The following is a 16142-nucleotide window of genomic DNA, read 5'->3' on the forward strand; positions in this document are numbered from 1 at the left end:
TGGAGCCCTTCCCCCCCCTCCCCCCCTGCACTCCACCCCCCAATTTCATGAGCATTCATGGCCCGCCATACATTTCCATACCTAGATGTGGCCCTTGGGCCAAAAAGTTTGCTCATCCCTGGTCTAAGGTGACACTATTGTAAGCATAAGACATAGCTGAAGATCATCTGCATCACTGATTCCGTCTCCCTGCAGATGTTAGATGCCTCCCCCATAATTTAATAATGTATACATTCTCTGAGACGACACTTGATCTTAGCCAAAAGCTACACGTGATCTTAGTGAAAAGCCTACAGAGAAGACTGTATTTTTGTAACTTTCCAGAATCCTTGTAATTTTGGAACTACATTAATATCTCTCACCCTTCTTTTAAAATCACAGAAGAAACTCTGATTCCATACTAAAAAGAATGCAGAGAAGCCTAACTGTGATCTGGATTTTGTAATGTGACTTATCTGGTTGCAGAAATAGATAATGAACACATTTCCACTTCTTGATAGGTAGCAAAACATAAATCTAAACTACAATGGTGGAGGAGGAGGGGGGGAAAATTGGATGTTAAAGTGGATATAATTTAAGAGGTAAAAATAGTACACACCTGTTAGAAATTAAAAATAAACAAAAGCCCCCAAACACTATTTCTTTAAATAGCCTCATAGTCTAAATTGTTTATCTAATGTTTCCGCTTTAAAAATGTATGCTTTCAATATAAATATCCTAAATTATTTGCAGATTCATTTATAGCTGGAGTTGCTCTTTGGAAGTTTCCAGTATTGCCAATTCAAGTTACATCATCAACATGAAAACCGCTAGTGTTCCCCAAAATATATACTTAGGTGTGACTAACTATAGTGCTAGATGCTACTAATAAGTGGAACATTACTATAACTGAAAAAACACACATCAAAATTTTTCTGTTTTTCAATTTAGTTATTTAATGCATTTGACAGCACTTTGTGAGTAGCCAGTTTCACTGTTCCCCTTCTAGTTAGTCAGTCTCTCTTTTGATGAAGAGACTTTTATAAACATTAATGGAGGAGCAGAAAAATCTCTTGAATCTTATTTCAAAGGAATTTAAAAAAATAATTTCATAGTATTTAGAGCAGCGAATTAAAAAAACAAAACAGAATCTGCCCTCCTCCCCCTCCTAAAAAACCAAAAACAGGTGACAATCAGTCAATTTAAGATAAATCAAGTTGACAGCGTCCTTTTCAGTCAAACCATAGTAGGGAATAACCTTGCACTTCTAGGGGACCTGACGTCATGACCCCTCCCCCTCAATGTTCAGATTCCCTCGTCTGAGTGGTGGAAATTGTAGTTGCATCCTCAGTCCTACAGCATTCCAAAGAAGCATTACTAATAGTGCCTTTGAACTAGGGATGTCCTTCATTCCCCTTCTTATGGCTGGAAATATAGCCATTAAAAAACAAACAAAAGCTCCATGAGACATGAAACAACACTCTGCAAGATGACTTTTTGCCTGACTTTGTTGTTTTAAGCCCTGTGTATATTCCACAAGACATCTGTAATAAACCAGTGCAAATGCTGAGATGTGCTGCATGCACTTTTAGCAGTGGTTATACCTAGTGCCATTTCAGGACCTCTCCCAATGTCCTAGTAGCCAGCCAACTCACATTCCTCAAGTGCCTGGCTAGAAAGGACAATAATTGGGTCGCTGCCTTCTTCTCACACCAGTTTTACACTGGTGTTACTCTAACTTCATTATTTCTTATGTACACTGGTGTAACAGAGACACATTATTGCTTGTGAAGTCAGATCTGATGGCCCCCTGCTGTTTTGCTACTCATCCGTTGTAGATTGGCCCTCACTAGGGAAAGGGAAAACACACACACAATCTTGATAATGAATACACACGCGTGTGCACACACGCACACACACACACACACACACTACTGCTGTATTAATTAGTTCTCTCTCTAATTTGGCTTGTTTGCCACACTTTGAATAAGCAAAACCACTTTACTTCAACTTCACTTGTGCATCCTTGTCCAATAAACACCACCCTGGGGAACCAAATGGCTTATAAACTCCCTCTTAATTGAACTTAATACATGAGTAAACCAAATAAAATGGTGGTGGTAGAAGATTTGTGTTGACAGCACAGCATACATATAATTAAGCAGTAATGAATGAGGTACAGAATGTTTACTGGGATTTAATGACCAACTGGGAGGAGTTTATGGCCATTTATCTCAATCAGTCACTTTTCCAAAGCCTTGTACTAAAGTCATTTCTCCTGTTACATACTAAAAATGAGAGGCAGGAAATCTCCATACGGAGTGGTGGTTGAGGGGTGTGCGCACAAAACATTTCTGGGGAAACTCATGCCTAATTAGCTAATACAATTGCTTGCTGTCTTCAGAGATGATTCATCCAGATTAATCCGTATTACAGGTGAAGCTACAAAACTGAATATAATCACAGGATTGTAGCAACAATTATTTAGAAGTACCAGCATACTGGCCTAAAATAACAAATGTAGCCACAGTACTGTTTAAAAAAAAAAAAAAAAAAAAAAAAAATCCTTCTATTTTGCTTCTAGTTTCATTTCAGGAAAGCAGTTGTCTCTAGACTAGTGGTTTTCAAACTGCAGGTCATGACCCAGTACTGGGTCACGGAATGTAAGGCACTGGGTCGCGGTGCCTCTGGTCAGCACAGCTGACCGGGCCGTTTAAAAGTCCAGTCGGCGGTGCTGCCTGGTTAAGGCAGGCTAGTCCCTACCTTTTCTGACACTGCACTGCGCCCCGGAAGTGGCCAGCAGCAGGTCTGGCTCCAAGGTGAGGGGGGCGCCACAGGGCTTTGCAGGCTGCCCCTGCCCTGAGCACCTGCTCTGCACTCCCATTGGCTGCTTCCTGGCCAATGGGATCTGGTGGGGGGCGGTGCCTGCGGCGAGAGCCATGTGGAGCCACTTGCGCGCGCCTCCACCTAGGAGCCGGACCTGCTGCTGGCTGCTTCCAGGGCACAGCGTGGTCCGCGGTGTCAGGACAGGCAGGAAGCCTGCCTCCGCACCCCCACTGTGCCGCTGACCAAGAGCCGCCTGAGGTAAGACTGCGCCCCAACCATGCACCCCAATCTCCTGCCCCAGCCCTGAGACCCCCCCAAGCCCAGAGCCCCATCCCTGGCCCCACCCCAGAGCCTGCATCCCAATCCAGAGCCCTGACCCCCTCCCGCACCCCAGCCCTGAGCCCCCCAAACCCAGACCCCACCCCTGCAGCCCAAACCCATCATCCCTGCAGTCCTCACCCCTGCACCCCAACCCTCTGCCCCAGCCCTAAGCCCCTCCCACACCCGAAGCCTCTCATCCCTAGCTCCATTAGGTCATGGGCATCAACAATTTTCTTCAACTGGGTCACCAGAAAAAAAGTTTGAAAACCTCTGCTCTAGACCATTAATGATATCAAATGGCATGTGGTTTACATTAAGAGGTTTAACCCTTAAATATCAGCTGCACATGGTGGTTGGGGGAATGGGGCATGCTTTCTAATAAAGAATTTCAAAGGTGTCTTTTTTTTTTTCTTTTTTTTTTGGTAGTTCTTTGTATTTCTGCTTGCATTTTGTCTTAAATTTCAGGAACATTAAGGTTGGTGTTCCCTGGTTGGATGGGCAATCACTGGAGGTCTCAGATGTGGATTGTGACTTTTACCTGCCTTTAATTGAAGCAGAGATGTTAAATCTTTACCACAGATCTTTGCTCCCAAGACTGTTTGTTTAATTCAGAGTTTTAAAACAGTCTGAATAAATATTGTTTAACTTCTTTTGAACTAGGTTTCACTTTGATGACATCTCTGATGTCATCCTACCAGTTCCCCAGTTGTCTATAAAGTCTTCTAGGGAAAACAGGGCAGACATGTCCTGGATTTCTACTGTTTTTTTTTTTTTTTTTTTAAATAAAAATAACCCCCAAACCATTTCAGGCCTTTGTTATGCACTGTAAAGAAGCAAACAAGGCACAGTCACAAATCAGCCATAGAAACGTGGACGTCTATGAGCAGATTGAATGGGGGATGCAGGAGAAAAGGTTTGACAGGGAGCAGCAGCAGTGCTGTGCGAAAGTGAAGAAATTGTGGCAGGCATACCAGAAAGCCAGGGAGGCCAATAGTCAACTTGATGCTGAGCCACAGACCTGCCACTTTTACAAAGAACTGCATGCTGTACTTGGAGGAAACCCCACCAGCATCTTGCACGTCTCCAAGGAGCCTGAGTCATTGGCCCCTGGTGTGAACAGTGAGGAAGAGGAGGAGAAGAGGGAGGATGGGGGACGTGCGACCGTGAGCGGGGAGATTGTTGAGCTGTGCTGTGAGCCAGGACCTGTTTGAGACTCCACGGTCTAGTCAGTCCTGGCAGTCGAGTACAGGTGAACCTGATACAGGGGAAAGAACCTTGGGTAAGTGTGTAAATGTATTTCCCATTACAGTGATGGTGCCCCCAACTTAGCAGGACATAGCTATCGACTTTCCTTTCTTTTATTCGTACTAAAAGAGCTAGTGGTACAACAGGTAACACCTGCTTTTCATTCCCCCGTGGAGTTAGGCAGGGGACTCCTTATGGAGCAGTTTATGTACCTGGGGTTGTCCCTCGAATTCTCCTGAGAGATCTCAATGAAACTTCCACGGAGGTACTTTGCAATCTTCTCTGAAAGGTTTCTAAGGATGGCAGCCTTATTTCTTCCTCTGAGGAAGGATCCTTTTCCATGCCAGTCAGTGATAACTTTGGCAGGCACCATTTCATAGACAGGTTAGCAGCATACTGGCCCAGACGGCTTTGGAACGCCAGCAGCAACTATGTTGTCCGTGCCTTTGTTACTCTCAGAAGTGTGAGATCAGCTGAAATCACCATCACCTGTGGAAAGTGGTGACAGTGTTCAGTGGGCCATTCCCACCTCATTTCCCTCAGCCCTGGCCAGCCATACTCACCATGTGAGTGGGGCCATGCACAAGCACTCCGAAGCAGAAGGGTCAATAAGCATGTTTTGTTTAAAATTTTACGAGAGCAAAGGAAGGGAGTTCTGAACTTTAACTTTTGCTTTCTGTTGTACCGTTGTCAGTATAGTCACCTCTGTCTGTTTTATCTGCAGCTGCTTGAGGGCAGAAGGAGAAAAAGACAACCCAGGATGACCATTTCAATGAGATCCTGGAAGCCAGAGCTGCATCAGACCGTGAACAGAGGCCCTGGAGGATGAATATTGCAGACTCTAGGGAGAAACACCAGGACGTAATGGAGCTTCTCCGACAGCAAACACAGATGCTGCAGACACTAGTGGACCTACAGGGTCTGCAATCCCAGGCTCATCTCCCTTTGCAGTCCATGGAGAACTCCAGTATAGCAACTCCCTACACCCCCTCAACATTCCACGTGGCATCAGGGACGCATCCCTACCCCCTACACACGGGGAGACATCCCGGACAAACACAACTTCAGCTACAGTTGCTGTATGTATAGTTAACATGGACATGAATGTTCCATCCCCTTCTTTATGCTCTGTTCCATAAATTGATTACGGTTGTAATATATTTGCTTTTAACTTTCACAGATTTTTTTCTGAAGTGTTGTTACTCAATAAAATTATTATTTGGAAAATAAATCCTGGGAGAATGGCTGGCAGTCCTGAAAGCACCCACTTACTTGTGATTGTACACTTTGTCATTGATCCTATGAGATATTTCAAACACAGTGTAATAATCATAAATGTACAGCCTGCACCACAAAAGTAATAGGTGCGCATCTATGAATACAACACTGGTAATGCACCAAGTGCCACACAGTTCTTAACAGGTTCCCAAACTTCAGGGCCAGGCAGAGCACAGTACACCACAACACATTATTGTGACTCTTGTTAAGTGCTGTGTAGCTCCGTGTTGAGCTTTTTTGATAGTCTTGTATCTGGCTGTTCAAACTCAGCAGACAGCCATTCCACCTGTGCCCTCCACCCTGGCAGCAACTTTTCTCCCTTTGCATCACAGACATTCTGCAGGACCCAGTGGGCAGTTGTAACCATTGTGATATTTTTCTCACTGACATCCAATCTTGTGAGTAAACAACACCAGCATCACTTCAGTCTACCAAAAGCACATTCGGCTGTCATTTTGCGCCTGCTTGAGCCGGTAGTTGAATCTTTCCTCGGTGTTGTTGAGGTGTATGGTGTACGGCTTCATGAGCTAGGGGAGTAAGTGGTAGACTGGGACCCCCAGGATCACTATTGGCATTTCAGCATCACCAAAGGTGATCCGCCAGTGGGGAAAGTCCCTGCCTGTAGCTTTCTGAACAGTCCTGTATTCTTAAAGGTGCAAACATCATGTGCCTTTCCTGACCAGCCAACACTGATGTCAGTGAAGTGTCCCCAGTGATCCACGAGAGCTTGCATAACCACAGAAAAATAGCTTTCTGTTGATTACTCTGTGGCAAAGGAGTGTGGTGCCAGAATAGGGATATGCATGCTGTCCATTGCTCCACTACAGTTCGGGAACCTCATTGCTGAAAATCCATCTATTTTTGTCCTGCACGTTGCCAAGAGTCAGTCATGTGTAGCAGAAGACTATTAATGGCCCTTCACACTTGCATGACAGTGATTTCCCCCCCCCCCCCCCCCGTGGATTTTCCAACTCCAAAATGATTTCTCACAGCAGCAATCCAGCGTTGCAAGTTTCTATAGTGCGATCGCCACTCGGTTCTCCATTGTCAGCGCAATTCTCATGGTGGTGTCCCTGCACTGGAGGGCTGGGTTGAACTCAGCACACAGATCCAGGAATGTGGTCTTGTGCATCCGAAAGTTTTGAAGCCACTGCTCATCATCCCAAATCTTCATTATGATGTGATTCCACCAGTCAGTGCTCATTTGTCGGGCCCAGAAGCGGTGCTCCACCATTTGCACCTGTTCTGTGAATGCCACCAACAATCTTGAATTGGTTCTTACTGTGTCCCACAGCAATCTGACGTCCAGGACGTTGTCCTGTTCCCCGTGGTACTTCTTGTCGTTCAGCAAATACTGGAGGATTGTGCGTCTTGTGCTTGCAGTGCTCATGACGAGTGCAGAGCTGTGCAGGCTCCAGGCTTCTGTCACACGTGTTGGACAGCAACAAGTCCTGTGTGTGTTCGTGGCACTTTCAAAAGTGGCACAAATTACGTGATAGCGACGATGTGGGGTGGAGAAAGTTGGATGCTGGGAAGTTGACCTCTTCCTCCTAGTCTCCTGTGTAACTTGTTTCTGCCCCACCATGCATTGCCAAAACTTCCCAAAAGACAGTGTGGTGGATGGTGGTGAGTTGCATGCTGGGATACTTACTCATGGTGCACTGTGGTGTGCATTGACACAAGCACTCCTGGTGAGTACTTGCAGTGCCAGTGCAAGGCGCCAAGTATGCACACGCACAAGCGATGTACCTAACTGCGGCGGCTTTAGACCACCGTAACTTTTGTCAGCAAAGTGTAGTGTAGCCATGCCCTCTCACTCACTCACCTGATGAGTTCCCGTAGTGTGTTGCTGATGCAACTTGTGAAATATCAGTTAGAAAAATAAGGTGTGTGGGGGTGGGGGTGGGAGGGTAGGTTCTGCCTCTGAACATCACATCCCTTTCCTGTGGGTGTGGGTGTGGGTGTGTGGGTTCTCTCTCTGAACATCACTGTTTCCTGCTGCACACAGTCACTTGTATCGCATCCTCTAAAATAAAGTAGCTTGCAGGCCTAAGGCTTGCATGGATGTTGCTGGTTAGGCAGGTGGTGGCCCAGAAGAGGGCATTCTCCCTCTAGGCTGATCGGGGGTGTGTGTGTGTGTGTGTGTGTGTGTGTGAGAGAGAGGTAGGTAACGGTGCTTACTCAGACTTCAAATTACTCTCTGCTATTATTACATAATTAAAATGTGGGGTGGGGTTCAGTGACCTCTGAGAGCATTACTGACAAAATATATCCATTATGTATGCTGAGGAAAATGGAGAGGCCAATGGTCTGAACCCAGAATTGAGAGCCATTGGAATGTTACTCCTGATGGGATCTGGTTGGGGAGGATTAAGTCTGCTGCTCACTGGTGTTTTTTTTGTGACTGAGAGTGAATGGGAACTGTGGGCTTTCTTGGTATTTCTTGCAATTTCATTGACCGTTACAGTTGTGAACTGTAGAGATAAAACAATGGCTGCTTTTGCCTCCCAGTAACATTGAATAGACTATGTATTTAATCTCACAGTGGTAGATTGTTTTGACTCAAGACTGTGTGATGTTCCTGGTTTTCAAACCTCACTTATTTTATACTGATTGATTTTTTTTATCCTAGCTCAAGAAATGATTAGTACTGACCTGGCCAAACTATTTTAGCACATTCTGCTCAGACTGATAACTTTCTCCAGTTTATGCCAGTCACGTTCCATCTCAATATTGAAAGACTGGCTTTATATTTAAGGTGCATATTTGTGACTTTCCTCGCCACTGTCCTTCTTAATTACCTGTTTTGGTTTTTCTTTTTTCTTTTTAAGGATTAAGGGCTGGTGGGTGTCTCATCATTATGTCTCCACATTTCTATCTGGAGTAATGTTAACATGGTAAGTTTTCTCTTTACTCTGCTGACAGATTTTCATTGAGGGTTTACATTAACGGTTTTAAACCCTCCTCAGACGCGTCTAAAGTGACCTGGTATAAATGTGTCTTTCCAAGCACTTGCTGTAGCTTTGTGCCTTATATGTTTTCTCTGGTGTGACATTTGGAATGATAAATATAGAACTACTGGAGAGTTCAGTTACAGCTTTATTAAAACAACAGCTCAGTAGCTGTAATGGGGGCAGCAAAATGTCTGAATCTCCCTGATTTGCTGCTCTATATAAAGAGCTAAGAAATTTATATTAAAGAACAAGCAGATAAATCTCTCTATATAGACAATAAATGACATTAATTATATTCAATAAATCTTTGGGTTTTTTACTTTCATTTTACTGAACCCAGATTATAAAAGTAAACATTCAAACTCGTGGTTTTGGGTTGGGTTTAATTTTTATCTCCTAGTTAGGGTGATCATGCAAACAATTTGAATGTTGTTTTGTGTAATTTAACAAAACCTTGATTAAAATAGTCTCACTTATAATCTTTTTTTATATATGTTTAATATAAAAATCCTTTTATTTCAGTCACTATTTAACTTCTTTATTAAAACCACAGGAACAAAGTTTTTATTAAAACAATAAAAAAAATTACTTCTCCCCTCAGGTGCACACACCTATTTTGATTGTTTTTTTGCAAATATTGCTTAATGATTTGATCATTGGCTATAGAATATTGCCATTTAATTAACAAGAAAAGGCAACATTCCCAGTTAGAGAAAAAAACCCAGGGAAACCCAATGAGATAAGTTGCCTACAACCCAGGGTTGTGATGTTTAGACATTTACTGACATCATAAGCTTTGACATATGCTTTGCCACAAGCTGAGATCTGCAGCCTAGTGGGCCGCACTGCATAACAAGAATAACTGCTTATGTCATTCACTGATGGGCTCAGACTTGACTGAAATAGGGAGAAGGAACTTTATATTAGTTTTTGTATTTCTTATTAAACCAAAAGTGTGAATCTTTTCTTTTTTACCCCCCTCTCTATCAGGCCAGATGGACTCATGTATCAAATGTTTCGCAATCAATTTTTAGCGTTTTCAATTTTTCAGAGTAAGTATATCTTACCTTGTTAATTCTTGAATAAAATATGGATTCTCTACCCTTCTGCCTCTTAAATACTAAGGTTCCCTGGGGGGTGGAGGGGGAGAGAGAGCGAGAGCTCAGTGGTTTGAGCATTGGCCTGCTAAACCCAGGGTTGTGAATTCAATCCTTGAGGGGGCCACCTAGGGATGGAGCAAAATGAGTACTTGGTCCTGCTAGTGAAGGTAGGGGGCTGGACTCGATGACCTTTCAGGGTCCCTTCCAGCTCTATGAGATAGGTATATCATATTAGTATTAAACTAAGGGCTTGTCTACGGTTGACTGTTATAGTGCTTCACTATAGACACTACCTGTGCCACCGAGAGGCAGTAGCTATGTTGATAGCACTAGGTCAGTTGAAGAATTCTATTTAAACTGGGGGGGGGTGGGTTAGACCAGTTTAACTACATCATTCTGGGGTATGGATTTTTCACACCTCTGAGCCATGTAGGTGGGTCGACCTAACTTTTTAGTGTGGACCAGGCCTAAGATCGCAGATAATAATGAATTAACTCTTCTTACTGTTCGTGTTAGAGTAGCCACTGCAACATGATTTTGTTTTCTCTCGTCCAGTTTCAACTAAAATGAATAATTCCTTTGTTTTCCAGGCTGTGTACAGTTCCTACAATATTATTATCAAAGTGGCTGCCTTTACAGACTCCGTGCATTAGGGAAAAGAAACCACTTGGATCTTACAGTAGGTGGGTGTTTTTGTAACCCCTAATTTAGTTTTACAAAAACCATTTAATTTACATTCAGCAGCTAATTGACTTAAAGTTTTAAATGTGATTTCTCAAAAACTCTGTGGAAGTGAAAACAGGCTATCTCAAAGCCTTCCCAGCATCATTCCACTATCCTGCCCTGATCATTTTGAGTATGTAGGTGTTAGCAACAGGAGACTGAAACTAAATGATTTATGACCCTTTTGTTGTTATGTTGGACAAAAAGGATCGTATTAAACTGATATTTTGAAGGCTTTGTAATCTTAAATGTAAAAATTCTATCTTTGTTATTTGTCGTCTTATGTATAGCCATAGGCATCCAGGGTGGTTTACATAAAATGTAGAGCTCCTTGTCCTGAACATCTTATCTGAAGAAGACATAGAAAGTAATAACAGATGATGGTGCAGGAGAGTGGTGGGCCTGTAGGTACTAATTTATTTGTGTCTCCTAATGTTCTGGTTTTACAGAAGGATTTCAGTCTTGGATGTGGCGAGGGCTGACCTTTCTTCTTCCCTTCCTGTTCTTTGGGCATGTAAGTTGGAGAACCTGGCTCCTACATATTTCACTGATTTGTTTTATTTGAACACAAAGACCAGGGATTTTCAGAGTTGTTAGTGCTGTAATTGTAGCAAAACACAAAGTTGCCTCTTGGATCACATAGTGCATATGGTAACTGTGTTCCAGAACTGGGAATTGAGTATCCCTTTTAGAAAGCAGTTATGAAATGGTTGAAAGTAGGAAGACTAGTTTAACACTGATTATTTCAGAAACCTGTAGTCACTAGATTTTGCTCTCTTCTAATGAAAATACATCTGGTTGTTTTTTTTTCCGTATGAGATCATGAAGAAGCCCTTTAACCTTTGTAATTAGAGGAGTTTGCCATTGGAGTTCTTCTGTTTGGTTACCTGGCACCCCCTCTTTTAGTGATTGCATATGTCCCTTACGCTATGTAGGTGTATGCATGTCTCATGCATCAGTGCCAGAGAGTTTTCCCTAGTGGTAACCTTAGAGGCAGCCCCATATGTCCACTGGCTTCCTCCTGCCCTGAGCCCAGGGTATAAATCACGACCCACCCCACCCATCCTTTTGTTCTTCTTACCCTCTGTGGCTAGTAGTCAGAGCACTCCTGGGCTTTCCAGCCTCATTCCCCTGTGAACTGTTACTTATAGTTAGCTTTTTTCATTTAGCGGTACTCACTGTTTTTAGTCTTTGGACATCCTTTTTTTTTTTTTCCTTTTTCTTTTTAACTTATTTAATTTTCTTTGGCTACAGCAGGATTCTGGGCCTTGCCCGGTACTGGGGGAACTTATGTCAAGGTCTCCAGGTTTTAAGCCCTGCTTCCGCTGCCATGAACTAATGCCTATTAGTGACCTGAGGACTTGCTATTTAAAATGCTTGGGTGAGGGTCACATTAGAGATGGGTGTCTGATCTGCTGTGGCTTCCAATCCAGAACAAGAAGCAGAGAGCCTTAGCTAACTTCTCATGGCCCTTTGCCTGGCGTCAGGGAACCCCCTCGTTTGGCACAAGGGAGTTCATTGACTACCTCTTGTAGGAATGCTTCCGTGGTCTCTCCAGCAGACAGACTATAGGAGATCCCCTTCACCAGGGCCATTATTTTAGAGGCGCAAGACCACAGACCATTCCTGTCCTTTGAAGCATAAGAACGCACTGACTTCTTTGAAGTCCTGGGTACGGGCCTCCTCTGCAATGGAAGGCCACTCTGGTACCGAAGATACAGTGCGTGCCCTTCAGCTTGCCATTTCCTGTACTAGTTTGCAGTACCTCTCATAGGGCTGAGCTGTTGACTCCTGTATGCACCCCTGGACCGTTGAGATGGGCCATCTCATGAGTGATGGCTGTAGATGAGTCGTCCCTGCTTATGGTGGGGCAGCTGTCCGTTTCGGTGCCACTCTGCCATTGCCACTGATTCAGGGCAAAGATCCTCTTCTGGCACCATCACAGGTGCGATGGCCATCAGCACCAACGTCAGGGTCTGTTATGGCCCCATCGGTCTCAGGCCAGGTACCGCACTCATTGGCCTCCTCAGTAGGCCTAGGGTATGGCACCTCCACCTCATCACATGGTACCACTGTCTAGGAAGCCTTCAATGCTGCCACTGGTACTGCAGTCTTGACGTAGATCCTGGGCTCCGAGGACTCCTCCTGGTACCACACCACCTAGGATTTGGGAGTATTTTTACTCATAGTCAAAGTCAGGTTTCCCACTTAAGAGAGTCCAGGGCCGCCTCCTACTCTCACAGAAATTGCTCTGTCAAGGGCAGATCAAGGGATAGGGAACCCTGGCCTAGGCATAACTGGCTTCTGATACTGTGTCAGCCACCTCATTGGCCATATTGGATGCCTTGGGGAATACCACCAGCATCGAGATCAACATCTCTGCTTCTTCATAGAAGCAGATCGTCAAGAAGGGAGGCTTCCCACCTGATACCAAGGAACCACTAATGGTTGGTGCAGAACAGCATCCAATCAGCCTTGTGCCAGCAGTCTGCCTCAGCAGTCTGCCTCAGCAGTGCAAGATCAGCCCCGGGAGGCTTCTGCCTTGCCTCCTCTGAATATGTCATCCTCATCGCCGGATGACGCGCTCCTACCAGAAGCTTCCTCCCCGGTTCTGGATGACTATAAAGTTACTAAAAAGGATGGATGCATCTCTTGGCATTCAAATGGAGCTGGTCGAGGAGAATCCTCACAAGCTGATAGATGTTTTGCACCCAGCTACTTCAGCCTTTCCTGTACATGAGATGATAATGCAGCCCATCAAGTCACTGTGGCAAACCCCCTCATCTGTTCAACCAATGGCTAAGTGCATAGAGCACAAATACCAGGTTCCATCCCAGGGGCTGGAGAAGGTTTATTCACACCCCACACCATGCTCACTGGGAGTGGCCATGGTAAATGAAAGGCACTGTCAAGGTCAAGCTAAGGCTATGTCCCCTGTTTGCCCCCCCTTCCCCTCCCCCTAAAAAAGGATGCAAATCAGTTAACCCCTTTTAGGGAGAGAGGTTTATTCAAGGTGTGTGGGGGGGGGGGTAGGGGGGTGGAGGTTACATCTTCATATTGCTGACCACCAGGCTCTCTTGGCCTGGTATAACTATTCAGATGGGAAGGCAGTGTCTCAGTTCATTAACAAATTGCCTGAAAACTGTAAGGAACAGTTTCAGTCCCTCTTGGTGGCAGGTCACCTGGTTTCTCGATCAGCTGTGCAGTTTTCCAGGCTCCCTGAATCCACTTTTATTACTTTGAGGACAAATTTCCCCCCTCCCCCACTCTGGCTTCATTTTTATTTGGTGGTTGGGGGTATTTTATTTACTTCCACAATGGTTGTGGGTCATAGATCAAATATCCCCTTGCCTCTATGCCAGCTGCTAGCAAGTTTAAAAAACACCCCAAAAACCTGTGCAATATACATCACAATGTAATAATTCAAGCACCTCATTTTCAAAGCTCTGCCTGACTCCACCACCTAGATTTCTGCCTTCATTCTCCCCTCCATCCCCCAACTGCTTATGCTCCTAAATGCACTTTTTGTACCCTCCCACTCATAGCTACATCCCCTTTTATGCTGCCCCTCATGCTTAAAGTTCCCTCCCTTTCTTTGAATACCATCTGATCACTCTGCTTTGCTGAAATTCTACCTTCTAAAGATAGTTTCCATGGAGCATTTCAGCCATAATTCACCAACATAAGAAGTGTATAATTAAAAACAATAAATACAAACTACACTCCACTTTGTGATTGGACCTTCATGTAGCTCTCCAGTATATTACAGATTTGTCCTGTACTGTCCGTGTCCAATTGAAGCACCGATCCTCCATCCTTTACTTGAGTAACCTCTGAAATCTCATAACGAATGCAGACTCAAGCCCTTAGACTCTAAGCTCTCTGGGACAGGACCATGTCTTAGTGTGTACCGTGTGGTACAAAAGATGTGCCATGGATACATACGTAATGACATGGTGATACTGGGTGCAGTATAAAATTTTAAATAAGAAAAGGGACTTAAAATGTAGAAGTATTCCTCCCTTCTTGTAGATAAAACTACAATTGGAAAATCTACCTGGGAGAAATTGATTATTCTTGATTTGTTTTAAAAGCAGGGAGGCTCAATGTTGCTCTGCTGCTGTGGTTCATTCAAGACTAATTCCTACAACAATCTCAAACTCTTTAAAACATTTTAATTCTTTTGATACCTTAAATTTTACTGTTTTTGTTTTGTAGTTTTTTTAAATCAGCCCTCTCCCCCACAGGGAATGCACCTGTAAACGAACATCATACAATAGAATGCACTTGTGCATGAAAAGCCTGAGTCACGTTAATGTGCTGACTTGTTGAAGAACCAGACTCAAATATAAATATCTATGCAATGTTTTACATAATCCTTCATGGTCAGCAACAAGTATCTTACCCATACTTCATGCATAGCTGTGGCTTCCAAATTCAGTAGATTTTTTTTTTTTCTTTTGCCAAAGGACACACCAGCATGTCAAGTAGCTTCCCTTGCTGTGCTAATTGCTAATTTACAGCAGCCTAAACTGTTTAACAATCATTTTTATTTTTATTATCTTTTAATGAAGTGGTCTCTCTCTTCTCTTAGTTTTGGCAGCTCTATAATGCAATCACACTTTTTGAACTGTCTAGGCATACGGAATGCAAAGAATGGCAGGTAGGTAACTCTGTTTACAATAAACAAGAACTCTGATGTTATCATATTGATCCAAATGCCTTAGTCTGAAAATTGACATAGAATTTGTCAGAATAACTTCCTTTGTATCAGTTGAATACAATACCAAACAGAAGGTAGCTATAAAGAATATGGCAGTATCCACTTTATTACTATATCTTTAAGGATGCTGACACTTTTCTACTTAGTGTTCCTCATTGCCAACGACATGTACATGTTTTCTCGAATTCAGTTGCTTGTATTGATCTTAATATAGAATGATGTGAATCGCTTGGTAAGATGGGCTCAAGCAAACAATATGCATTCTGATATGGCTAAATAGAAATGTATACATCTAGGAACAAAGAATCAGGCAGACCATACTTACATGAGGGGGACTCTATCCTGGGAAGTAGTGACTCTGAAAGATGTGGGGATCGTGGTGGATAATCGACTGAACATGAACTCCCAGTGTGACTCTGTGGCCAAAAAAGCTAATGCAATCCTGGGAGTATAAACAGGGCAATCTCAAATAGGTGTAGAGAGGATATTTTACCTCTGTTTTTGGCCCTGGTGTGACCACTGCTGGAAGGCTGTGTCCAGTTCTGGTGCCCACAATTCAAGAAGGATGTTGATAAATTGGAGCGGGTTCAGAGAAGAGCCATGAGAACAATTAAAGGATTAGAAAACATGCCTTGTAGTGATAGACTCAAAGAGCTCAGTATATTTAGTTTAACAAAGAGGAGGTTGAGGGAGTGTGACTTGATTATAAGTACTTAAATGGGGAACAAATATTTGATAATGGGCTTTCAGTCTAGCAGAGAAAAGTCTAACATGATCCACTGTCTGGAAGTTGAAAATAGAGAAATTGGAAATAAGGTGTAAATTCTTAGTGACAGTAATTAACCACTGGAACAATTTGCCAAGAGTCATGGTGGATTTTCCATCACTAACCATCTTTAAATCAAGATGGACATTTCTCTATAAGATATACTCTTCTTCAAAAGGAATATTTGGGGAGTTCTTTGGCCTGTGTTCTACAGGGAGGTCAGACCT

The 16142-nt window shown here is 43.5% G+C and overlaps 1 protein-coding gene across 1 annotated transcript in view; it reads left to right on the forward strand.

Moving 5' to 3' along the window:
- The window catches only part of TMEM120B (transmembrane protein 120B), a 37809-nt gene that overhangs the window by 20549 nt on the left and 1118 nt on the right, over positions 1 to 16142 (forward strand). Inside the window, exons 7-11 of the mRNA XM_065417818.1 lie at positions 8481 to 8546; positions 9594 to 9655; positions 10294 to 10386; positions 10876 to 10940; positions 15021 to 15089. Of these exons, the coding sequence (XP_065273890.1) occupies positions 8481 to 8546; positions 9594 to 9655; positions 10294 to 10386; positions 10876 to 10940; positions 15021 to 15089 (355 nt within the window). The remainder of the gene's footprint in view (positions 1 to 8480; positions 8547 to 9593; positions 9656 to 10293; positions 10387 to 10875; positions 10941 to 15020; positions 15090 to 16142) is intronic.

The sequence above is a fragment of the Emys orbicularis genome, chromosome 16 (assembly GCF_028017835.1).
Source record: "Emys orbicularis isolate rEmyOrb1 chromosome 16, rEmyOrb1.hap1, whole genome shotgun sequence".
Lineage (NCBI taxonomy): Eukaryota > Metazoa > Chordata > Testudines > Emydidae > Emys > Emys orbicularis.